At 49.3% G+C, this 25242-nt stretch overlaps 11 protein-coding genes across 11 annotated transcripts; 6 read left to right on the plus strand and 5 right to left on the minus strand.

Annotated features, from left to right (window-relative positions):
- Positions 1–1418: 1418 nt before the first annotated feature.
- LTR64_008142 (uncharacterized protein) lies at positions 1419–2556 on the plus strand (the record flags this gene model as incomplete). The annotated part of the gene is made up of 2 exons (XM_064902457.1): positions 1419–1504; positions 1554–2556. The coding sequence occupies 2 exons, from the start codon at positions 1419–1421 to the stop codon at positions 2554–2556; spliced, it is 1089 nt and encodes a 362-aa protein (XP_064750933.1).
- A 706-nt stretch (positions 2557–3262) lies between these two features.
- On the minus strand, positions 3263–5863 carry LTR64_008143 (uncharacterized protein; the record flags this gene model as incomplete). The annotated part of the gene is made up of 2 exons (XM_064902458.1): positions 3263–4165; positions 4223–5863. 2 exons carry the CDS (start codon positions 5861–5863, stop codon positions 3263–3265), a joined length of 2544 nt encoding a protein of 847 aa, XP_064750934.1.
- A 1301-nt stretch (positions 5864–7164) lies between these two features.
- On the minus strand, positions 7165–7721 carry ERF2 (Eukaryotic peptide chain release factor GTP-binding subunit; the record flags this gene model as incomplete). Its single annotated transcript, XM_064902459.1, has 2 exons — positions 7165–7662; positions 7710–7721. The coding sequence occupies 2 exons, from the start codon at positions 7719–7721 to the stop codon at positions 7165–7167; spliced, it is 510 nt and encodes a 169-aa protein (XP_064750935.1).
- Positions 7722–8570: 849 nt separating this feature from the next.
- COQ4 (Ubiquinone biosynthesis protein) lies at positions 8571–10497 on the plus strand (the record flags this gene model as incomplete). The annotated part of the gene is made up of 4 exons (XM_064902460.1): positions 8571–8738; positions 8791–9045; positions 9095–9122; positions 9548–10497. The coding sequence occupies 4 exons, from the start codon at positions 8571–8573 to the stop codon at positions 10495–10497; spliced, it is 1401 nt and encodes a 466-aa protein (XP_064750936.1).
- A 62-nt stretch (positions 10498–10559) lies between these two features.
- Positions 10560–11035, minus strand: LTR64_008146 (uncharacterized protein; the record flags this gene model as incomplete). Its single annotated transcript, XM_064902461.1, has 2 exons — positions 10560–10961; positions 11012–11035. 2 exons carry the CDS (start codon positions 11033–11035, stop codon positions 10560–10562), a joined length of 426 nt encoding a protein of 141 aa, XP_064750937.1.
- Positions 11036–11662: 627 nt separating this feature from the next.
- SEC2 (rab guanine nucleotide exchange factor S2) lies at positions 11663–13720 on the plus strand (the record flags this gene model as incomplete). Its single annotated transcript, XM_064902462.1, has 1 exon — positions 11663–13720. One exon carries the CDS (start codon positions 11663–11665, stop codon positions 13718–13720), a length of 2058 nt encoding a protein of 685 aa, XP_064750938.1.
- An 815-nt stretch (positions 13721–14535) lies between these two features.
- On the minus strand, positions 14536–16248 carry LTR64_008148 (uncharacterized protein; the record flags this gene model as incomplete). Its single annotated transcript, XM_064902463.1, has 2 exons — positions 14536–15341; positions 15393–16248. 2 exons carry the CDS (start codon positions 16246–16248, stop codon positions 14536–14538), a joined length of 1662 nt encoding a protein of 553 aa, XP_064750939.1.
- Positions 16249–18375: 2127 nt separating this feature from the next.
- On the plus strand, positions 18376–19491 carry TES1_2 (acyl-CoA thioesterase; the record flags this gene model as incomplete). Its single annotated transcript, XM_064902464.1, has 1 exon — positions 18376–19491. One exon carries the CDS (start codon positions 18376–18378, stop codon positions 19489–19491), a length of 1116 nt encoding a protein of 371 aa, XP_064750940.1.
- Positions 19492–19816: 325 nt separating this feature from the next.
- Positions 19817–20501, minus strand: LTR64_008150 (uncharacterized protein; the record flags this gene model as incomplete). Its single annotated transcript, XM_064902465.1, has 3 exons — positions 19817–20077; positions 20230–20358; positions 20481–20501. 3 exons carry the CDS (start codon positions 20499–20501, stop codon positions 19817–19819), a joined length of 411 nt encoding a protein of 136 aa, XP_064750941.1.
- A 420-nt stretch (positions 20502–20921) lies between these two features.
- LTR64_008151 (uncharacterized protein) lies at positions 20922–22091 on the plus strand (the record flags this gene model as incomplete). Its single annotated transcript, XM_064902466.1, has 1 exon — positions 20922–22091. The coding sequence occupies one exon, from the start codon at positions 20922–20924 to the stop codon at positions 22089–22091; it is 1170 nt and encodes a 389-aa protein (XP_064750942.1).
- Positions 22092–22845: 754 nt separating this feature from the next.
- Positions 22846–24402, plus strand: LTR64_008152 (uncharacterized protein; the record flags this gene model as incomplete). Its single annotated transcript, XM_064902467.1, has 1 exon — positions 22846–24402. The coding sequence occupies one exon, from the start codon at positions 22846–22848 to the stop codon at positions 24400–24402; it is 1557 nt and encodes a 518-aa protein (XP_064750943.1).
- Between the last annotated feature and the right edge of the window lie 840 nt (positions 24403–25242).

Consider the following 25242-nt stretch of genomic DNA (forward strand, 5'->3'; position numbering starts at 1 on the left):
TGCCTCAATCGTATGCCTAGGGGCTCTCGATACAGAAAATTGCTCACTATATTTTGGTTTTGAATTGAGGAGCATTTCTGGAAACGAATTGTCCACTAATCCTTCCATTTCTCAACTGCCTTGTTGTACTAGACAACTGCAAGGTCGAAGATTGAGGACGTCATGAAACAGTGCAATGTAGAAACTCGGACATCTGATAACAACACAGGTTCATGAACACAACTAGTTGAAAATCAGAAATGTCGACCGACCTCGCATTCTTTCAGGAATAGGTTTCAAGCTCCAAAAATAGGCATGTCTTGTTTCATTCAAGGATCAGGCTTGGCAGTTGGGGCGTGCCCCGTCCGCGAAATGATCCGTGAGCACGGCACCACCAAAGCTGCAACACACAAGCTTTTTGGCGACGGGCATCAGAACAATTGGGACCATGATGGCAGCTGTAATGGGACTTTTGGCACCAGGCAGGGACACGCGATCAACTCTTGTGATCAGTCGCACTCGCAACTACGATTTTCAAACTGAAGACTTGCTTGCCCAGAGCTTTTCACGTTCAACGCTTCTTGGCCTTTCAGGCTACGGGTACAGGCAGATTCACGCTACGAGTCAGTCGTCGGGCCTTCAGTGTGAGTCTCCTCTTCTTGCGAAGATGCCATTTGATAAGAGGCGCCTCATTCACCTCTTCTGAAATTTCCAGCTGAATGAAATGCACGAACCTCTTGAGCCACCTGCCAAGTCGAGCCAAACTCAAATTTCGACCGCTGATTCGCTCCAGCAGGAACTCTGGAGTAATAGTCGATATTTAGCGTAGATCAGCCTTTTTGAGCGGGCAGGTGGATTTGGCCTAAATCCCCCGATCGTCTCCAGAAGATCCTCTTCGACAAGCATCAACTCTGCCTTGCGCAGTTTGTATTTTGATTACTGCTGACACAAATCGCCATTTACTTTTCGAGCTTCACTCTTTCAATAACTGATCTTTCGCCACGAAACACACGTTCGCTTCATACCAGCAAGTATCAGGTTTGACGACTGCGAGCCTGGTCTCTCCTCAGCCGCAGATCCACATTCTAGAACCTACACGTTTCAGCTTCCCACCGTCCGTTTCGAGCATTTCACGCCAAATTCGAACCGGCACAACACAAGTGTGCGCGCAGAAACGATTCCTCAAGTCGCTAGAACAGCGCACTGACTCAGCACCTACTTGCTTTCCTGGCTGATTGACAGAGCCTCCGGATTCACAAGGAGCTCTCGACTTAATCGCGCTCCCATTCAGGAGCACCTCTACCGCCAAAATTCCTCTCAATAGGCAGAATCGATCATCCCTCCTCGGAGGTGCAGGGAGTTCCTCCTATCAACCGCTTGAAGGTGGTTACCACGAAAGAGAAGGGTACGACCCATCAGCCTCAAATCCTCGAGGCAAGATGGGTTCCTTGCGAACATCCAAATGGGTGTGGGCTTTTGTGTTGACGTCGCTCACACAAGCTGCTGTCGTGCTTGCGCTTGAAGTGTAGGTTTGGTATCTCATGACAGCGACAACTAGCTGACCACAATGCTAGATATGTTTTTATACGATTTCAACTCGACGTTGATGCAAAAGACGATGATGACTCCAGCGACCCATCCACAACCATCCCAACATTCCTTGCTCTTTACATTTTCGCTTTCTTCTATCAGCTCTTACTCGTCTGGGATGCTCTGCGAATGAAGAATACTATTCAGATTATTGGTCTCGTCGGTCTAAACGTTGGTCTATTGATCTACGGAGCTGTGCAGGTCGATCAATTGCACGATGCCGTAGACATACTGGAGAGGGAGAAAGAGCTGGTGCAGGGCTCAAGCACATGGACTATTTCCAAACCTATGGTTATTGCGATACCTGCTATCCTGGCTGCCTTCACTTTCGTCTTGGCTTTGGAAGCATACAAACTCTACAACGAATTTGCATGGACCATCTACAAGCACATTTCAGCCGACCTGCGCATGAAGCGCCGTTACTTGACATACCAGATCTACATCGCCCTTCTCAAATTCGACTTCTTCTTCTGCCTGGGTTTTTTAATCCAGTTCGTAATCATTGTCCAAGGCCGAAACGATATTGAACGATGGGTTACAGCTGCCGCCATTCCTGTTGCGATCATCATCATGTTCGCCGCCTTCTGGTTTACTAGACGAGAAAACCTGGTCGGAACCATCGCCGTCATCCTCTTCTACTTCGGTGGACTGGGCTATTTCTGCTACAAATTGGTCCGAATGTATATGGAGGCGACAGACGACCCATATTTGGCGGCACGGAAAGAATTGGCGACCTTCGCTGTGTTGACAATCGCTCTGCTAATCTGCACAATTGTGGTTGGATGCATGTGCGCACACAACTATCGTAAAGGTCTGAAGCCATATCTCATGCATACCAACACCAACGCTGTGGTCAGTCCGAACCGAACCGACTTCGACAACGAACATGGCCAGCCAACATCCTACAACCAGTCATACTATATGACAGGGCAGCATCAGCAATCAGCCGGAAAGCCTCTTGCGCCAACAAGGATGGAAATTGACTAAGGAGCCAATCTTCTCAACTTGGATGTATATAGTGAAAAATTAACGAAGCCAGCGTTTTGAACAGATACAAACGCTCGCTGAGGATGCTGAGATGGACTCTTTTTCTTTTTTACTGATGACGATATTCAAAACTTTGACTTTGTTATGGGAGCGGGCGTTGGATATAGTGACTACTCGGTACAGCGAGCTCTTATTCATCACATAGGTTATGCCTCCTTCGAGCAGATCAATCTATCTCTCAACAAATTGCGTGCGAAACGTCCATCACCTTCACTGACACATGCATACTCGCTTAGAGAACATCTGTATATTCTTTTGTGCCACGCATGAATCTGTGATCCACCGTGGTCTCACTCCATCAAATTACAGATTCGAGCGTATAAAACTGCAGGTTTTTATTCAGATACCAACCCATTCATGTAAAAGTTCTTAGCAATCTATAACCCGGAAGCAGGTTCAGAGCAATGTAGGCTGAAACAACAAAATCCATGTATTGCATTGCTTGCTAAGCAGCACTGCTCTAATCATCGCGATACCATGCCGGCGCCGTGCAAAGCGATCGTCCCGATATACGCCGCGCCCCAAAAAGATATCAGACGACAGAAATCCAACCAATCTAGCAGATATGACTTGAAGATGTTTATGAAATGAATACACCAAACCGCGTATATGATTCTTAAATCAAACCCGACTCGATCCTGATCTCTCATCTCCCACCCCTCAACGAGCGTCCAACACTCCTCTTCAACGACCCAGCTCTCGCTTTCAGATTCGCCACGGCGACCGCGCGGGTACTGTTGTTGTTCTTGTCGTCGTCTGTGGCCGTGCGATCTCCCTCCTCTTCGTCGTTACTGTCCTGATTTTCGTCGTGCGAAATCAAAGCCATCTGGCTACTCGCACTGACAACTCTTTGACTTTCTCGCCTTTGTTTCTTCAGTGCAGAGATCGAGGAAGGGGTTGAGGTAGTGATGCTCTTCTTCAAACTTTTACTACCACTGGATCTCTGACTTAGCATTCGTTTGAGTTTACTCGGTCGACGAGTCAATGCGCCATCGTCGCTCATGTTGCCAAATTCTTTTTCTTCTTGTTGGATTTCAGTCTCGACGATCTCAACTACTGGAGGTTTTGTCTTGGTTTTGTTCACTTTTGGCTCGGGCTCGACGTATGCCCATCCCTTGGGTAATTTCGGTTTCTGCTTCTCGTCAAGTTTCCGCTTTTTGTCTTTGTTGCTGAGGAGGCCGGTAGTTTCTTCTAGAAACTCGCCTAGTTTCCTCTTTGCACCAGCGAGTTTACTCTCTTTCTCCTTTTGTAGTTCTTTCAGCATGGCGTCTTTGGGTTTCGGGCCCAGGACGCCACGGCAGTTCTCGCTACCACATCTGCAGACTTGGACGTTTTTCTGGCTGTAGGGGTCGAAGTTGTAGTCGTAGGTAAGTTCTTCGCCGGTCATGATGCCGCGATCACCAGCGAAGAGGGCCATGCGTGGTTTGCCGGAGACGGTCCATTTTTCCATGCGGCAGTTGGGGGCGCAGGAGTGGTTGACGAAGCGGGCGAGGGAGCCGCGGGTGGCGTCGATGATCATGTTTTGATCAAAGGCCATGAGGTAGTAGCACTGTGAGGGTGTGTTTTAGTAAGCTTGTTTGCTGTAGGGGGGGTCATCCTGTCTTACCTCGTTCTCCTTGTATACAGTCCTCATACGATTCTCACACTCTTCTTGGGTGACGATCTCCCCTGTGTACTCGACGATGATCTGTCCAGGCTCAAAACACCTGTTGGCTCTAACACCATAGCCACGTCCATCACTTGTTCGTACCACCTCGACGCCAACATTGTATTTGCCGCCTTTCTTGACACGAGCTTTTAGTCCCTCGAACGCCCTGTTGCCGCATTGCTCGGCTGTCAAATTGCAATTTCGATTGTCACACTCGTAGTACATGAAACGGTTCATGCAGTTGTTGTCGCATCTTGTATCAGCAGAGCACATACAAGTCGAGTGCTCCGAGAAGACATTGTGGCGCCACTGATCCGCTGCATTGCCAATGAAGACATTGTGGTTAATCTTGCGGTAGGCTTCTGGCTGTGGATGGCCGGCTGGCAGAGGCGAGAAGACGTCAAAAGGGAGTTTGAAATCGCGGCCGAGATCAAGAAGGCGCTCGCCTGCAAACATGGGTAGTGGCAGCACGTAGTTGTCCTTATCGGACAGGTTAGTTGTGGTCTGGGGAGTAGTAGAGACGGATTTGCGTTTATTCTTAGGCTCAGAAGTAATGTTGCGAGTTTGTCCAGCGTACAGGCCGGAGGTGAGCCACTTCTTGTCCTTGGCTGTACGTGAGCGCATGTCACGGTTTGTAGTTGAGAGAGACACGTCGTCAACATCTTGTGCACGGGTAGAGGTCGAACCACCTTTGCGCACTTTCTTCGATTCAGGCTCATGCTCGTCTAGCACACTCAAATCGTCCTGCTTGTGTTTCTGTGACGCAACATCTCTGCCACGTTTGCCTAGGACAGTCGAGGTGACAGCAGACATGACCTCTGTAGCTTTAGTCATAAGTAGGGAAGCCCTCGAGGATCGTCTGGTGGCATTCATGTCTGCGGTCTTCCGCCTTTGCTCCCATTTCCTCTGCTTCTCTTCCTGCTTAGCGTGTCTGGCTTCCTGTTGCTGTCTGTCCTCTTTCGGTTCGACTTCTGGCTCAGCTGCTGCTACCGTGACTGTGGAGCTAGTCTCGGAAGGAACTTCGTCCTCCTTGTCGTCCTTCTGGTCCTCGAAATGTACGCCCATGTCCCAGTCCATGTCTAACGTGCTGATACCATGTTTCAGCAGGGAGGTCGTGCTCACATTGACCTCTTCGGGCACGAGAGTCTCTCCACTGATGTTCCGCTGCTTCTCGCTACTTGCGTCCCTTGTGGGAGCGACGACGGTATTCTTCTTGCTAGCACTCCTTCGCGCGCTCGATACGCGTTTCGAACGGCTGCGAACAGGGCTTTGCATCTTAGGTGTGCTACAGCCTTGACTCGACGCGTCTGTCGCGCTTTCCGAGGGTGTAGGTAGTGGCATGTGTGTTCGTTGTTCGGTAGAGACATTAACGACGATTGTATCGCCTTCTGACTCCGAGGCGTCCGGGGTAGGAGCCTGCATAGACGTACGAGGCATCATGCTTGATCTCTTCTGTGCCTGTGCACCAAAGGCGAGGGTGCTTTGGCGAAGAGGCATGTTGTATGCCGTGACCCGAACGCGTTGCTTCTCGGGCGAGGGTACTTCTTGCTGCTGTGCTATGTTCTCGAAGCGATTTCTGAGGCTGTTGACAGATGGCATGACTATATCATGACAGGGACGACACAGTAGTCTGCGGAAAATGCATTTCCAGGAAGTGTGGCAGTGGACGTGCAGAGGTTATGTATCTAGGTCGCTTGAGCGAACCGCGTCTACAGATGGACACTCCATGTACGCACCACGACTCCACTAATAAGAGAGTGGCCCGTGTCATACCTGGCCACCCTCGCAACAACATTGCTGCACGGTCGGCACCACTGCACCAACAAATCTCCGGGTCAACCATATTGAACGAAATCAAGATTAGGAAGTATGTAATATACGTCGCTCGAACGCATAACAATCGTACTGTACATGTCCTTGTACATCAACTGGGCTCTTTCTTGGATATCCTTCCTGTTGGTCCTTCAAAACCCTTTTGTCCTTTGACCGGCTTCATCTCAACGTCTCCGTTCCGGGCTTGCTGTGTCGTGCGAGCACGATGTCCTCGAACAGTGCCATATCGTTGATCACCACTCTGATACTCCTTCTTAAAATGCATATAGGTAGGTGGCCGTGGCCGACCAAGTACAGCAATCCAGTTTTTGATTAGATTGCCTTGGTTGAAAGGTCGATGTCTGTCCACCTTCTTGAACCGTCTGGATGCTAAATACTCACGGGTCGTTTCTCCACGACCTGTAAGCATAAGATGGTAGCCCCACAAGCAGATGGGATACACCAACACCAGGAAACCATATATGAACATGGCAAACGGGACCCGATTAGAATTTATTGCTGACGTGAAAGAGACCTGCTCCTGATCTGAATAGGCGATTACCTGGCCTAGACTGCCAAACATGAGCAGCAACGAAAGTACAGTTCCCGAGCTGACAAAAGCGAAAAAGTAGCGGTAGTTGCGTCTTCCGACACAATTATTCAGCCAGACGCAATGGTGATCGAGTGTCTCGATACAATTGTCACAGACTCGGCAATGATAGCACCGTGGCGGTCGCCAAATATTGCATGTCTTGCAGTATTTGACTGGTACGTCCATGGCGGCAGTATGTGAAGTGGCTAACCGAACCATCACCCAATCATTAGTTGGAGGGCCAATTGCCAGGGGATCATCGTTAGGAGGAAACGCTTGAATATGACGTGGAAAAATCTAGAAAATGTCAGCTTGAAGTCGTCATTGATATGTCTTCACTCACACCAGGATCCGTTATAGATCCATGAATAAAAGAGGAGAAACAGATGAAAAAAATATAAGCGAAGACAATGGGTATAGCTGGCGAAACATGATGCCACAGCCACGAAGCCCTGCCAATATTAGTGATGAGCCAAGATCGGCGTTATGCAGGTACTCACGAGAAAATAAAGAACAAGATAGTTGGGAAAAGGATCAAAATGCCAGTGAGGATATTCACAGGACGATCCCTAGCATTTTGCAGTCGACCGCCAAGCCAAAAGACGTTATTACCCTCGAAATACTCGTAGTTCTTGCCCATTGCGCTTTGCTGAGCAGCAAGATGCTTTTGCTGTAGATCGTGCATACGTCCATCATATCGCGGAGAATTATCGATCGAACGTAATTGTTGGTGAGTGGGCGGGATGATCTGTTTGCTCCCTATGCTAAAACCAGATCTGAACGATGCAGGGGAGTGTAGAGGTTTCTCCTTCTGGTTGCCAACACCCAAATTGTGGCCGAGGTTTAGGGGAGCAGGAATCGACTTCTTCTCAGGCGAATGTGATCGAAAGTACTCGTGATCAGCCTCAGACTGTGCCTGGTGGGAGTTGGCTTCGTAGTCGTTTGGCACTTCGGACTCTGTGTAAGCCGTAGTGACTGAGTTTGTTGCACGGTGCTGTCTGGGCAGAGAAGCATATGGCCCCGTCCTATTCGAGCGCATACTTTGTGTGTCATCGTCGACAGTCACGTTTGTCAAGCCTGTTTGTGGGCGTTGTACCGACTGTTTTCGAGCCGCTCTTGCAGCTCGTAAGTTGTCCTGACGCTGCTGTTGTAGTCTTGAAGAGCTCATAGGCCTCAGAAAGCCCTGAGCAGTAAGTGATGGAACATGAGTCCTGCTGGTTGTACTCTCCGGACTTTGGGGTCTACTAGTCGCACTGGTCGAGGATGGTGGAGGCGGGCTGCGCAAGGACCTGTTTGTTGGATTCGTTACACCTCTGAAATGTGAATATCCGTGGGGAGATGCAGGTGGACCTGGAGTTGTCGACCTTGCCCGATCGCTCGATGGTGGTAAAGGAGGAAGGCCATCGTCGGATATGGCAGAAGATATCTCACTTCTTGCAGTGTCTGGACGACGGGCCATCGATACGGCTTGTATCTGTACACTTCACAAACCAAATTACTTGGTTAATGTCATCTGTGGTACATGATGCATGGTGTGGTTCCCTGTGTAGGCCGTAGTTCTGTCTTCTACTTGAACTTGTGTTCGTAACGGTAAACGAGTGTGTAACAGCAGATATACGATATCTTTTATGTTCGCAGTAGGTGTGTTCGTGCAATCAGACGTGAAATGGGCTTTGAAGTACTGCAGGTCGTCGCAGCCAAATCGAGGCAGTCGCGAATTAGAGGTGGGTCCTAGGGGAAGTTAAAGCCTGAACGGTTCGGGAAGATGCCTCTGAACGGGGATCGCGCATGAGCCTTGTTTGGGGTATCGCAGCCTCGTGTCTTCTGAAGCTCGACTTGACGTATCTTCGATCATACCACACCTTTGCACCTACATCAACCAACACAACCAGTTCGACCACAATGTTTCGCGCTACACGAGCCCTCCAAGCCGGTTCTATGTTCCGTGCTACCGCTGTCCGCCGCGCTGGCGTTATCGAGCAGGTCAAGATGGGCTTGCAGTCGAGTGAGAAAGGAAGCGGAAAGGATGCTGTGTTGAAGAAGGGTGCCAAAAGAGATCCTGAGCTATACGTACGATATTGAGGTCACGACTTGCGGACTTGGACTGACGGAAGGACAACAGATTCTGCTTGGCATCATGTCTGGTGCTTTTGCGCTGGCCGGATTCTACTTTGGTCGAAAGCCAACTTCAGCTACCTCCGAGGCCGAGGTGTCAGTAGCTAACAGCTCGATGCCTTGGGAAGTTGACCACGACGATGAGGACCACAGCAAGCACTTTAAATACCAATATCATCCTAAGGGAGACAAGAATGCTCAGCCAAAGAACGCTCCAAGTGCGTTGAACACAGTCATTGTGCCAAACGTAACGTTGCCAAGGGTCAGTTCCCTACACATGATTCACATTATAGTGCTGACCGAATCTCTAGGAGCTACACGATATGTTCAACAAATGGGGTAAGGATGGTTACTGAATGAACCCGGTCATGCCCTCTCGGGTGTGAAAGTGGTAGAAGACTCTGCATCAAGGTCCTTCTGTGATGAAGTCTGCCTCTAGATAGGCGCGATGATTGTACAGCGATCAACTTTTCTTGCACGTCTAGACAATCAATATGATTTCGTTCTTGCTAACAAACGTATCTTTGTGAAGCGAATATAGAGCGCCCACGTTGCTAGTAGTGGCATGACCATTCGGGCATCCTCGGGCGTGCTCATGCCGCTAGCTTCGAGTTTGTTGGTCGATCTGGTCTACCGTAGCCGTGTTGTTCAGTTTCTTCCTGGCACAATCGCTATGTCGACCCCAGATTACGACTAGTCTGTCTAGAGTCATCTCTCTTTGAGGAGATCTTTGTGGACAAGGAACTATTGGGCTGTCTGCCTAGTCACTACAGAAGCCAGCCAGATGGCAAGTTTCAACCACCAAAGAGACCTCCGACTCCTACAATCAATACTACAGGCGCCTACAAGCGCAAGAACCGCGCAGGCTCGTGCAACGACGGTTCGCAGCAGCTCAATATGTAGGGCGGATCAACCTTCAGTAAGACGTTTCTCCATCTTGCAGCGGCCGGCTCCCAACTATCCAGGCCATGTGCCATTGACGAGCATTGAGCGTATTGGTCTGGCAGTGGGTAGCGCTGTTGCATCTCTTGCCAATCCTCGTCGAGGAGACATGATCGCCGCCCTCGGTGAAGCAACAGCTCAGCCTTTCTTCATCCGACGCCTGCGAGACCGCATGCTCGCAGATCCCGCTGGTCGACGTATTCTCCGCGACCGACCACGAATAACCTCAAAGACCATGTCACTCGAGAAACTGCGCCAGTTACCTGCGAGCACGGTCGGAAGAACATATGCGGAATGGTTAGATCGTGAGGGCGTGACACCAGACAAAAGGGACCAAGTGAAGTACATTGATGACGAAGAGGAGGCATATGTCATGCAGCGGTACCGCGAAAGCCACGATTTCTACCATGCTTTAACTGGCCTGCCGATTTTTGTGGAAGGTGAAGTTGGGCTGAAAGCTTTTGAATTTGCGAATACTGGTCTTCCCATGACTGGTCTGAGTTTGGCTGCGATACTACGACTGAAGCCTGCGGAGCGGAGGAGAATGTTCGAAACATACCTACCTTGGGCTTTCGCAAACGGTTGGAAGTCCAAAGATGTGATTAACGTGTATTGGGAAGAGGAGTTGGAGACTGATGTTGAAGATCTGAGGAAGAGGCTAGGTATCGAGAGGCCACCAGATCTGCGTGCAACCAGGCGCAAGATCCGAGAAGACAGGAAAGCGGCCAAGGAGGCCAAGCAGACAGTTGGCGTGGACGGTGTGATCCTGTGAAAAGAAAAGGCAATGCTGATGCCGGGTATCATGGAACAAAGATCGTGGTAACTGCCAATTCTTCAGACGTCGTTCAACAGGTCGTCCAAATCGTCTTCGTCGTCCCAGGTCGTCCTGCGCACTACCTTTGCACTCTTGATATTCTTGCCAGTCTGCTCTTCGTGCTCGGTCAAAGAGGTCAGCAACTGCTTCAGTTGATCCTCTGTAACCTTGGATCTTAGCTGTCCTGATCGTGCCAGCATGATCAATCTCTCTTCAACTTCTTTGGCGCGTGATTCTTTAACCATGCGTATTCGGCCCAGTCTGTCTGCAGCTTCTGGTTCGAGGATTTGGTTTAGGATTGATGCTCGTTGCTCTTCTTGTTGCTTGCGCTGGTCATCCTCTCCTGCGGTCCCTCCACCATTTGCACCATTCGATTGACTTGCGCCTTGCTGTTTCAGTTGTGCCAGTCGTGCAGCACGGATCTACCTGTTGTTAGCACATTACGACGTAAAGTCGATGCGAGGCTTGATACCTGTGCTAATTCATCATCCGCCATATTGCAGTATTGGACTGTGACTCCAGAACACGAAAGTTGCAAATAATTGTATCGCAGTTTGTGAACAGAACTCTTTGGTGGGGTTTAGGCTTCACGCTCCAGGCGATTAATTGAAGGTGGAGCCCCAACTCGTGGTGATTTAGGCGAAAGTGTTTTTAGGCGCTCAGGTCCCCAATTTCTCGGCTTGCCTAGTTCTCGCCATTGATGGTCACTCGATATTCAGAGCACCAGTTCCTCCGACGCACTTGATGATGCTCTGATCTGCTACGTCCACCCCGTCTACTTTTCAACAGCTCATCATGTTTGCTTACTTGAGACACTCGTGTTGAATGGCGCGCATGAACTTCTCGTGACCTGATGACCTAACACAACCTCCACTTCCAACGTGTCTATTGTGCCCAGAGCCGATTTGCTTGTTGGAGAACCACTTCCACCTCAATTGCCAAAGCGACGGTCACGACTGCATGACCGCCTGACTGCATCACCTCACAAAAGGTCAGGTCCTCCTCGTACGAGTGCTCGTGCTTCAATCCGAACCTAGCACCTGTCATACAGTGATCCGCTTGCTGTATGTTTACTTCCGTCCACCATGGCGCCTTCTTAGGCTCATCGCTACCTCCTCCTCCCATGTCTCCCACTCGTTCAGTATCTCAAGGACCTCCAGACATGTTGCAGAAGTCAACCTTGACAAAATCGAAATCCACTAACTCTCTACGGACGAAAGCAGCTCTACAGGCAGCAGAAGCACAATCGCTTCGTGATGCTGAGAGCTCGTTTCACACTATTCGGGATCCACGGATGGCAAGCACTTTGGATCTGTCGAGAGCTTCGTCAACCTCTCGAAGCGCCGAGAAGGACGAAGTTGCGGTACTGAGTGATAAGCTGATCGCAGCCATCAATCACCAGCAAAACTTGGATGACAACTTGGCCCAAACGCGCCATGAACTTGAGTCAGCAAATGCTAAATCGACACAGTTGGAAGCAAAGATCAAGGAATACGAGTCACAAATATCGAACAGACAGAGTGTACAGGAAGAGATTGAGAGGCTGCGTACGACTACGGAAGAAATAAGAAAGCAGAATGAAGCTCTGTCGCAGGAGAAAAGGTCATTACAATCAGAAATGGAGAACCTATCCGCGTCTTTGTTCGAGGAAGCCAACAAAATGGTCGCCTCGGCCAATGAGCAGAGGGCTGCTACTGAGAAGAAGAATCAACAATTGCGAGATCAGATAAGAGACGGAGAAGCTGTTATTGCCTCACAGATCGAGCAATTGGCACAGCTGAAGCTACTAATGCAAGATATTGGCAACGAGCACCGTAAAGAGCTGGCCGATTCACCCAGTCGCGTCAGTATGACCCCAGCAAGTCCTCAGCCTCTACGGGACGAGAATCTAGCACGGTTGCTAGAAGCTATGAATCTTGAACCTGTAACACCGGATCACCCAGAAATCGCACCAAGTCCTTCCACACAATTAACTCATCTCATCAAGCCGCAGTGTCGGACGGATGTTCCGACTTACGAAGATTTCAAGAATATGGTGTCCACTTCGAATCCCCGATCCCACACTCCTTCACATGCGGCCTCTAGAGCGGGCTCTGGTTCTTATGGAGGACTAAGTGGGCTTGGTCTTGGTGGTTTGTCGCAAAACAATTCCTCGAGTCCGAACCTATCCACACAAAATACCTCATCAAAGTTAACACCCTCACCAGGTCTACCAGGCTCTTTCTCGCCTGCACCGGATCAGAGAGGACCGCAGCCCTTGAAAGATACGCGATTTTTCAAACGATTAATGGTGGAGGACATCGAGCCAACACTCAGATTAGATCTATCGCCTACAGTATCCTGGTTGCAGAGACGAAGCATTCTAGCAGCTGTTGCTGACAGCAGTTTAATCGTTGAACCAATACCTGACGCTTCGCAGAAACTATACGGGAAATACACATCCTGTTCGGTTTGTGGTGAAGCCAGACGTGAAGGCCAGAATCCTCGAACGCATGCTATGCGGACAAGAGAGGGTGAAGGCGCCAACAAATGGGCAGTCTGTCAGTTATGCTTGGAGAAGGTTCGTGCAGTGGGTGACTTGATTGGGTACGTTCGCATGGTAAGAGATGGAGTAGTCAAAATTGCAGATCTAAGGGACGAAGAAGAGGCTTGGGAGGAGATAATCAGACTCCGAGAAAGACTTTTCTGGGCCCGACTAGCAGGTGGTGTCGTACCAGCCTTCATAGTAAACAACAAATCTACACCTGCGACAACGAAATTAGAGCGTCCAGGGCTCGGTCACACCACCAGCGAACAATCTAATAAAGAGAATGAAAATTCTGGCTTCAAAACACCTGATACAGGTTCAAGAAGAACGAGCGAAGAAGACTCAATCCAGAATGGCGAATCGACCCTCCATGTATCTAAGCACAATCACGACGCGTACAACCAGAACCAGCAAATCAACCTCCAGCCAGGTCTCGATGGTAACGAAGGCCTGACCACATTCGAAAACGCACGGGAGAAGGCACTTGAGAATAACGCGCGGCACGGCCCTAGTTCTGTGCCTGGTACACCGCCGCGTGGACATTCAAAGCGTGAGAGTTCAGGGAGTGCAAGCGGATTTCCTCGGATCAGTATTCCTAAGATGCCGAATCTGCCACAAGGGTTCTGGCAGGGTGAGGTCAATACTCTGCACTGATGAGCTCATCCCACTGTGACATGTGATTGATGACAACAGCTCAGGAGGTGTGTACAGTCAGTCATGGACGGCTCGCTTCTATCGTTGAGGAAGAAGGAGGCAGCGTAGCGTAAGATACCCAATCAAAAGAGAATGTTTTTTGGCAACAGACACGCACTGGACAAGTGTATAAGCAGTACAGGCAGAGTATAATAGCCCGGAGAAGATGAACATGTACCAATATCCTGGATAATGATTGTAATATAATGTTAGTATTTACCTAGATCGGCAAATTGCAACTACGCACATGTACAAAGAGAACATCCACGTTTTCCATGTAGAGGAAGTATTCAGTAAATGTAGAGATGTGGTCCCGATTCCAACACTTTGTTGCTGGAGAGCGCGCGAAGCAAAGATGAGGTCAAATTTATTCTCGGGTTTTCATATTTTACTCGTTATTGACCACAACAACAGCCTCTCTATTACACTTCTACAATGCGCTGCACATGTAGCTGTGGATACATCACCCGACTATAAGTGTCATATTATGTCAAGGAGGGTGTTATGAGTCTTTCCATGCAACTGAATCTTGGTATGTCAAGGAAGATCGAGATTTAGGAACAGGCAAGACAACAAACATGTGCCAAGTATACTCAGAATCAATTTCGTATGGGTGATGGGTGTACCTAGCTATTTGTGCTATGATAGAGTGTCGGTTTCATCTGCAAAAGAAGTCGCCAAAGCTCTGTAAGCTCATACGGTCAAGAACAGCTAACTAGCGAAGAATATGGATTGACATTGCTTTCTCCTCCTTTTCAATTTCCACGTTCTGAATATCAAGGCAATAGTGTTGATAATCTCTCACAGCTTTCATCCAGATCCTTGCATAGATTGTGCAGCTCTGACCATGACCCGCTCTCCGATTCCGACTTGGCTTTGGAGGAAACGCTGGCGGCTTTCATTGGTAATTCGAATGTTGGAACAGACATACAGCTCGTAGCGGCGTCGACCTCGGCATACAGATCATCGGAGCTGCTGGCAATAGTTGGGAAGCTCTCTTTAGCAGGCAAGGAGGGGAGTGGTAGTGACGACAGCACGGGCAGATCCTTCTTGGCCGACGTGATGGGCTTAAAGTCGACCATCGATGACTTTCCGGACAAGCTAGACATATCGATTTTTGGTGGCTCCGGCATTTCTGTCACAGAGAAGACCTGGAAGTCGTTTGAGTGAAGGACATTACCCCACGAACCATGATTGTCGAAGATGGACATGTCAATAGGAACTTCAGGAATCAGGGTCATGCCAACTTGCATGTGGTTCTGTGTGTTTTGCATTTGTCGAGCAGCCGCGTGGGTGGGCATGTCTTTACGTGTTTGTTGTGGCTGACGTTGAGGTTGGGCTTGTTGGAGAGGTTGCTGTTGTGGCTGTGATTGCTGTTGCTGCGAGGCCTGGTTGTTGCTTGTAGCACCACCAGCTTGGCTTAGCTCTTGTAGGAACCCTGAGAAGGACTGCGAGGACAAGAGCATGCGTGTAAGGTCGGTCAGGCGTTGATTCTCTTCCGTGAGTTGTCTGTTCTCGACACGTAGTTCGTTGGCTTCTTGTGCTTTGGCAGCAAGTTCGCCCTCAAGCTGATTAATGTATTCTGGGTAATGGGTTAGCGAGGTAATCTAAATATGGCAAGCCGAGAACTTACCCTTTCTGCGTGACCTGAATGCACGAGCCGACACCTTGTTTCGAAGTTGACGGCGCTCCTTGCTGGAAAGCTTCTTGCCTTCTTCACTATTGAGGAGTCTCTCATCATCATCCATGTCATCTTCATCCTTCTTGATACGTGGCATATTCGAACTGCCGGTCGAAGGCGAGTCTGCATCATCTGCGGATGCATTGCTGCTCTGTCGCATACGATCAAGCAATCTGGAAATGGTTTCTTCGCGATGAGGATCCTTGACAACTGGCGACTTAGGTGCGGATGTAGGTAAAGGCTTTTGGCCAGGTGGCAGTTGTCTCTGCTCTTGTTCTTTCTGTGCCTGTTGCATCTTTGCTTGGTTGGCTTGTTGAGTATGCATACCAGGATAGATTCTGGGAGGAATATGGGTGGCTGGTGAAATGCTATTGGAGCCTTCAGCACCATAGAACATGCTTGGTACATCAGCTGGGGAGCCTGTCTCGACATCCATCTCGGGGAAGTCGTATGCTTGAGGCCGATTGAAGTCGAACTCGTCGAGGTTTGTAAGAGGGATATTTAGGGTGTCTGTAGGAACGATGAAGCCGTGATTGCTTGGTCGATAGTGCAGACCTGATGCCTGGTTGATCGCTAGGGTGTTTGCATATCCTCCCATAGGGAGACCTGTCTGCTGCCGGTGTGAATCATACTGATAACTTGGTGCTGAGAATGCGTCGCTGTTCGAGGTGAAATTCGATGATTGGTGAAGCAGTGCCGGGACTGGCTTCACATCTGTTGACGAAGACATTGAGGTCTGATCACTGTGGTCGTAATTGAGGAAGGCATCGAGGTCGGTATCGAAAGGGTTATTCACTAGTTGTGACATGGTATTGAAAGACAAGCAGTGATGAATCGATGGATCCGGGTTTGCGTGGCCTGTTTTCCTACTTTGGTGCCTCCAAATCGTGGTGGCCTAAAAATAGGTTGACTCAATTTCTGGCTCCGTTGGATGTGCTGCTCTGTTTACTCTGGTGGCTCAGTACAAGGCGTCGAGTATAATGTTGTTGGTGACAGCGAGTGTGAATAGAGAATGGTGCTGGCGAGATTGACAGAGAGTTTGTTGCTACAGAGTAGAAGTTGGCACAGGGTGAGCAAGGGATTGAATGGCTATTGGAAGAACGGCGGCAGTTGTGAAGCACCGACTCTGGTACGGATACCAAGCCTAGCCAAGTATGGCCACGAGAACAAGGATGTAGAGCCGGGACGTTGATCGAGAAGCTCAAACGAAACTCACAATTGATTGGAGGCGTCGATGGCTGTGTCGGCTTTGGCGGCTTTCCAAAACAGCTCACATTGGTTGCTGCCTCAAAGATGCGTGAAGGGACACGTAATGGTTAAACTCAGACCCAGTTTTCTAGTCAATAGGAATGTCCATCGCCTTGCCCCAACCTGAATTCCTTCGGCTTCGGTCGCGTAGCCAAGTCTTCCATCTGGGCATCAGCCACAGTTCGCATTTCTAATAAAAGCCAGCAGATGTCAGGTTACTCGCTACGAATTCGACGTTCAAATCCATCTACTTGGGTGCAGCAACCATGGCTGCTGTTCTGCTGTTTGAAGTTGCAACTCCGAATAGCAGCCATCTGTTGAGCCGGAGAGTGGCACAATTTTTCTGATGTAATGTTTCACGATGTTGCAGTCTTTGTCTCCAGAGGCTTCCTTACCTAAAGAAATCCGTTCCAGAAGGCTCAACATCGGCAAAAGTTAATGCCGGCAGAGGAAAATGCTGCAAGTGACGTGATTGGAAAGTCTCATGCGGATAGAGTGTACTGTTGCGCGAGATCATGTACGATATTTCATGCAGTTCGTGTAGTCATCGCCATTGAATAGCCATCGTCTTGCCCAGTTCCGCACAAACTGTGGCAGTTCTGGGCAATTTTGACCTTCCGCGGCTTCCTGATCGTCGTATTTGCTTCAAAGTCCCAAACATAATTCTGTCCTTGATGTCATCTTACCTGACAACTCTTGTTTAGGCACAGCATTTCCTCTCGGCAGGCTCGGCACCGCATTACTGGACCTCATCCCGTCCTTGGCCATCCACAAAAAGCTCACAGGGCTGATACTGCTAAGGATTTCAAGTTCCAGCGCACGCCTTGTGTTTCGCTTGGCCCTGTCGAATGAAGAGGGGGAACGAGGGAGAGTGCTCGCCAAAACTTCTTTTCTCCCGCTCGTCATTCCATAGCCATGCCGCACGTGGTGGTGCTGAGAATCGGAATTAGAATGGTCTGATGGCCAAGCAGGAAGCCGAGCGAGCATTTGCGATCTCCATTTACACGAACGCGATAGAAGAACTTAAAATTCAGTAATGAGGCTCTGCGGTGAGGAGTTGCTCCTTCTGCTACCATGCGTGTCGATATAACGTCAAGAGCGTCAAGCAACTTCAAGTCCCTGACCTGAATCATGGAGTGCAGGATTTTCAGTCTGCTGCTCGAAGTCTGTGCTTCTTCAGGATCTGTACATGGCTTAGCTCATGTCAGCCTGGTAGAAGCTCAATTGCAATATAACCTGGTTGGGTCTTGACAACAGGTACCCAGCGTAAAATTCCTCAACCTCGTTGCACGCGATCGGTATCTTGCACCCGTCGTGCTTCTCCTACCATTCGAGTTCCCCACGTGGTAGAGTGGTTCTGTGTAGATGCCATGTGCAGAGGTCGCTGATATAATGTATACACTAACCGAAAGAAGAAGATGCCTCGGCAGTCACTTTCGTCGTTCACTCCAATGTCCGTCAACACCAAGCTTCGAGCAGGTAGACTTCTGACAGTAGTGGTGTTGCCTTAGCATAAAGCGAGAGACCCTGTATAGAGTTGCCGGCTAGACCAAGTCACTGCAACGTAACAACTCTACTATCTCGAATCGGCTCCGCGATCTCCTCGAAACATAAATCCAAGTCTATGTCTACAGCAGTGTAGGCTGCTTCGCAAGAACTGTCTGCCGTGTTCAGCACAACAATCAACATGTCCAGATCAACGCTGATAAAACCACCGAGCACTCTCGAACATCACTCGCCCATCGAGAATGCGCTACAACTCCTCCCACTAACGGACATCGGACCAGACATCTTCACGAACGCCCGTCCGCTGTGGCATCCTCCTGGTGCTCGCGGTATATTCGGCGGCGCCGCCATAGCGCAATGTCTCTCAGCCGCACAGTTCACCATCCCCGCGAGCGACTACACAGTCCATAGCATGCACTGCTACTTCGTGCTTGCAGGAAACAGCGAGATACCAATATTGTACCATGTTGAAAGAGTCAGGGATGGCAAGAGCTTCATTACACGGACTGTGCAGGCGAGGCAAAGAGGGAGATGTATCTTTACTACAACGATCAGTTTCATGCGTACTGGGTCTGGTGGTAGTGTCACAGTAGATCATGCGAGGCAGAAGCCGAGCCATGAAGAGTGCCCTCCCCCGCCAGATGGAGAGATTGAGCTTACTGGTCTGAGGGATAGCGATACACCGTTCGAGAGCGTAAGATGCGCAGTGAAACAGGGCAACACGAGACAACCCCAGGACAAGATTTTGCGACAATGGATAAGGGCAAGAGGCAAGATTAGTGATTGCCCGCCGAATGTCAGGGAAGACGAGATCTTGAGAGGAAAACGACTGAACCAACCTGGTGACAACCATCAAGCCCACCTCAGTGCGTTAGCATACATGTCGGATTCCTACTTCATCGGCACTGTTGCACGTGTACACAACCTGATGCGCTTCGCGAACAAGCGAAATATAGAAAGAACGCTAAAAGGCTTTTCAGGCAGCGAAGCTGAAAAGCAGGAGATGAGAACATATCTGGAACGTATTGCGAAGGAAGAAGCTGAAGAGAATGATGGCATCAAGCCTGACGATCGACGTATTGGTATGATGGTCAGCCTTGATCATAGTATATTCTTCCACAATCCAAGAGACTTTAGAGCCGATGAGTGGCTATTGACCGAGATGGAAAGTCCTTGGGCTGGAGATGGTAGGGGTCTTGTGGTACAGAGAATTTGGTCGAAGTGTGGTACTTTGATCGCGACGTGTACTCAGGAAGGTTGTGTCAGATTGCAGCAGGAGAAGGAGATCAAGCTGTGAGAAGTTGGTAGGGACTCGTGTTTCGTGCTTGTTTGTTCTTGATAGCCGCTAAGTCATGGAACGGTTTCTTCGATCCCTATTGCTCCAATAACACATGTTCCAGCAAGTACGATTTTTTCTGAGCCATCTGTTCAAGATGCGCCTCGATATTAATATAGTTAGATCCGAACCACGTCTTACAAATCTTGTTGCTTCCGGCCATGGGTTCGTATGTATGGTCGACGGCTCAAGATTTTCCAGCAAGGCTTGTCGTACCTTGCCCTAATCACGACCAAACAATACAACTGCTCGTGTAGCCATCCTGCCCAACCAGCCAAATAGTGGCTCAACCTTCTAGATTGATTCCTCTACCAAATCGAGCGTAGAGATGAGCTTTCAACGAGTCCATACCCTCCTTCATCGACGACAACTCATCCTCAAGCCTCGTCACCTCTTCCTCGGTCTCTCCAGTCGAAGTCTCAAGGAGTTTCTGTGCTATTGGAAGCTTTACAGCGTAGAATGTGTCGCCAACCTTGTACTGAATGGGCTCATCTTCGTCTGCTAACTCGAGCTCGGTGGTGATTTCTTCGAGGTCTTCCTTTTCTTTCTGCACGGTTTCTGGTCAGCTTGGCACGCTTGAAATCTTGTGCTATGGCATTATTTTGTGTATCTCCAGAAATTTTGCTTGATTCGGACGTCAAGCCAAACAGCGAGAACTCTTCGAAAATCTTCACATAGAATGCAGAACCAAATCCTTACCTTTTTACTTTCGAGTTCCTCTTCAAGAGCCTTGCTTCGATTGTGTAAGCGGGAAAACTCGTTAATCTTGTCTTGATCCTCCTTCGTCACTTCATTTTCTGTCGTTTCTGATTCTTCCTCTTTAGTGAGCTATCAAGTTAGTTGGCTGAAAACTGGAATGCAGGAACATGAGTTATGGAAAGTCCATCGCACCCGAACGCGCTCATTGATGAAAAATTGAGGGTCGCGACTCTCTATTCGTCTACACTTACAACACGTCGTGAGAGCATCATCTTGGCTGAGGTCTTATTTAGTCGGCAAGACAATATCAGAACAAATTTCGCGTCAATCGATGATACTTAGATATGATCAGAAAGTACTACTCGCGTATCCCATCATTTAGACCTAGCCCTATCGATCACGTGGTTCTTGCCATTCAGCAAAAGGTAGTTGAGAGTTTACAATTTTGACCTGCTTCACCTGGAGGAACGGCAATCTATCACCCTCGCGGTTGGATGTCCATCACGAGATGGCCCAATAGATAATGGAAGGTGAAACCACACTACAACCAGTGCTTCTTGGCAGTCGGCCTGCTCCGTGATGAACACAGCAGCTTATCAACGAAGTTGTTCATCGAGGTAGATCTTACATGCCATCGTTACAGACTGGTCTCCATCGAACAAGCTTATTTTACACTTCTCGGTGTACCCAGCATGCCTCACTCCACGACAGGGTCAATAAGTATACGCGATGAAGTCAAAGCTAACCAGGAAGTCCTTCGATCTCGATTAGCAGGAGCTATTTCTGAGCCACCCTCTGGTATCGATGTCGATTCCCTTCCGTCCGTGCCTCTGATTGATCTTGCATCGTCGTTCTCTGCTAGTGCTGTAGACAGACAGAAGGTTGCAGCACAAATACGTGAAGCATGCACAACATCAGGATTCTTCCAGATCTCCAACCACGGGATTGATGACGCTGCGATTGACGGCATTCTCGAACAGGCAGAGAAGTTCTTCCACGAATTGACGCCGGCTCAAAAGGATGCATTGAACATCAGACACAATCAACTTTTCCGTGGTTACGAATCAGGAAGTGACACTTACGTTAATCCCGATGATAATACTCCAGCAGAGGTCGAAACCAAAGAAGGCTTCAACTGGGGATACGAGCCTACGCTCGATCCGACGTCCCCACACAGTGACGAGTATGTCGAGTTAGACGGCCAGCCACCGTCTGCGCCTGATCGATGCAACGTTTGGCCCGACGCATCGGTGTTGCCTGACTTCAAACCAACGATTGCGACGTATTATGCACAAGTCTTACAGCTCGCTCGTCATCTTTTCCGCCTCTTTGCGCTGAGTCTTGACCTCGAAGAGACCTACTTCGACAGCCTGACGACTCACCCTGGTGGTATTGGTCGATTGCTATACTATCCGCCACAGTCAGCCGAACAAATGAAGCACAGAGCTCAGAAACTAGGTCTAGGAGCCCACACCGATTATGAATGTTTTACCCTACTTCTTTCAACTTCCCATCCTGGCCTCGAGATCCTCTTCCCACCTTCCGAGCTGACAGGAAACAAGCCGATCTGGCGTCCGTGCCCCATCCGACCAGGTACTCTTACAGTCAATATCGCGGACTTTTTGATGCGCTGGACGAACAACGTGTACAAGAGCACGATCCACAGGGTAGTATCACGACCAATAAAAGCCGACGATGGGACAATAAGGGGATCAGAAGCACGATACAGCGTGCCATTCTTCTTCAGTATCAATTACGATGCAGATGTTCAACCACTACCAGAACATGCTGTTGGAATCGGCAAGTTTCAGAATATGAAGGCTGGACAGTATGTCCTCGAGAGATTAAGGGCAACTGTATAGACCTATATGAGTACACAGCCACAAGATACCAGCTTCGAGCGATCGTCGCTTTCGTTGGGTGAAAGTGCGACGAGAGACTATCTGACGAAAAGTTGCAACCAGGTATGAAGCTGAGATCTTCCACTGTCGTGGTTCAAATTCGTAATGACTGCATCTTGTTACTGCTAGAGGATACTCATTCCTTCTTAAAAGCATTATTGTGATCAGGTTGCGTCGTAGTGAAGCCGCCACCTCGAAGCTTAGAGCCTGTCTACTACAGAAAGAGTCACATCTCACCGCTAAGGACATGCACACATGTCTTGAGTGAAGGGACTGCACTTAATCTTTTCCTCAGATCGTGGACGCAAATACGCGTATCAAGCCGCGTATTCTCGGGTGAACTAGAAAACCCGCCAAGTGCAGTGCAATGCGGTTGCTGCGACTTCCGGCTTCCAAGCCCCCAAGCCCTCCGCCTGCTCAAGGAATCGCGAATAAGGTTTTGGTTCAAGTTCTGGTCGATCTTGCCAACACTTTGCCATGTCTATGACCACTGCCTTGTGCTCAGTCAACATGTTCTTCGCGACAATATCGTCCTTCTCAACCGGAGCATTATCTTGCATACGTTACCATCTCAGATGAATAGCTATACAATAGCAAAGTAACATTCGACTGCATATTGAGAGTCAGGAGCGTTCTCCGTCACAACGTCGCCATCGTCTGTGTCACTGACAACGCCTCGAGTGCTTGGCCATAACAAACAAAAACGATACCCATCATGTCGCACGCACGAGCGACTGCGAATGATAAACCCGAACCTTTCCCAACGCTTTCCCCTGTGGCCTCAAGCAACGTTGACCCAATCGAGTCGTCCGCAATCCACCAGAATGTGCCACAGCATCGGGGAACATCATCTGCGCACCAAGGGCGGAAGAGCAGCACTCGAAAGTCCAGGACCTCTTCTCTACTACAAAGTATGCTCGAAAGCAGCCCTCCTTTAGGAGCATGGCAGGCAATCGGCCAGGATACAGCCAAGGGTCCTACTATTCCAGATATCCGACGTGGTAGCTACTCCGCAGAAGGATGGTCACACGAAGGTCAGCTGGAACAAAGAAATCACAAGCCACACGACATCCATAGAAGGAGACTGAGTCGAGCCAGCTCAAGTCAGGACGGTAGCAGTATCAGCCAGACAACACCTGCTACCCTCAATCCTCGAGCCGTTGTAGAAGAGACAACGGAACCAGGTTTACCTGCGGAAAAGAGAGACGTTGAATACCTGGATCTTTCAAAGGAAGACGGTCTTTTGGTCGCGCCCCGCCCTCCTGTCGGCCCTAATGAAGAGGGTGAATATCCAAATGGCTATCGTTTTCCTAAAAAGCATACTTGGAGTCAGTCCTGCGCTATTTACGGCCGTGCGTTCTGGAAATTCTTTCTTACGGTCAAAGGCTTCTTGCTTACTATCTATGGTCTCAACGTGGTGGCTTGGGGTGCCATGATCTTCTTCCTACTCATCCCTGGCGCTACTCCGGCAATGTGCAAAAGCTATCCAGATTGTGACGACAAAAGATACTCAGCTCGTCAACTCTGGATCGAGTACTGCAGTCAGATTCTCACTGCCTTGTTCTGTGTTACTGCTTTTGGCTTGTTGCCGTGGCGACTGAGGGATTTCTACTACATGATTAAATACCAAGCATTTGGTGACTACAGCGCGCTTCGAAAGTTAGCTGGATTCTATCGTAGCTGGTACAGACTGCCCGGCTCAGAAAAGTTGCCTGAACTACTTGGTCCGCCACAGGAGCCAGCAGATCTGCAGGCTAAGAGTCTCTTCTCGCTCAAACAGTGGCACAAACAAGCACAAGAGCATGACGCTGAGAAATTCAATGTGATTGATGACGAGATAACTGCGCTCAATGCTAATCCAGCAGTACCTTTGCCAGTGTGGTCCATGCCGCCTGCGCCACTTACTGGTATTCGTGCTCGACCCACAAAGTTCAAGGCTCTAGCATGGATTATATGGATGTATATCTGGAACACTCTTTTCCAAGTCGGCCTTTGCGTTGTCATGTGGGGCTATAACAGGTTTGAAAGAAATACGGGCTATTTCACAGCACTAACGGCATTGTTTATTGTGCTAGGCTGTGGAACAGGAATTGTGGCCGGCATCATTACAGGCAGAGAAGGCAAGGCTGTCAAAGGGACCGAAGGTATACCTGTCAAGGACTATGACGTACCAGAAACTTCCCAAGATTACCAGCAACGAATAGCGAAGAAGAACAAAAAGGAGAAGCGAAAGCAGGGAGATGGAGCTGTCGTACACACGACCAAGGGCTAATTTATCCCGATGCTCGCTCAATATTATTTTTCTTGATTCATTTTAGGCGATCAAATACTTCTTCAAGGTCATTCACGAGTTGTTGTCCTACACTATTTTCGATCGTGTCGAGGTGCGAGTCAACTTCCGCGTCCAATGCTTGGTTCCTCGGCAGAGCACCCCGGCACTGACGCTTTGACCACAGTACCTAATGCTTCTCTTCTGCCTGATTTGGTGGTACCTAGACGGCACAAAACTGTATACTGAATGCTGTTCAACCATCTGCGATCACATACCACTCTTGTACTCGGCGGGACTGGGGCAGGAGGGGCGTGGAGACGGCAGCTGCACCTTTCCAAAGATCCAGGCCTCTGAAGCTGAATTATCTCGGAGTCGCGAGACGTCACCCTTCACTTACGAACTGGATTGCGAGGTGTCATACCAATTACAGCTCATGTCTGGTCTGCTCGGCGACATCTTCCAGGGACCGAGTATGTGTTCGGATTCGATCTTGGACAAACCATAAACATAGACTGATGTACCATGCGACCATTATTCATTGTCTTCACTTCCTTTGTCCAAATGCAGACCCGGAATTTGGCGTCCATTTCGAAACTTCCTTCTCCGACTGCTAACCATCCACTCACTATCCAGCCAGAATGGTTGCACTCTACTCGAGAGGGACCTCGAGTTTGTGTCCTGGAACGTCTCAAGGCACTGAAGTCTCAGGCTATCAGATATACTGCGGCTCAGTAGTCGATCCAGATGATGCTGCTGACACCATCCTCCCAGCGAAAGCGGACGTAGAGACCTTCGAAGGATGTCTAGATCTATGCAAGAACAATAAGGAATGTACCGGGC

This window comes from Lithohypha guttulata (assembly GCF_036872675.1).
Source record: "Lithohypha guttulata strain CCFEE 5908 chromosome Unknown scaffold_8, whole genome shotgun sequence".
Classification (NCBI taxonomy): domain Eukaryota; kingdom Fungi; phylum Ascomycota; class Eurotiomycetes; order Chaetothyriales; family Trichomeriaceae; genus Lithohypha; species Lithohypha guttulata.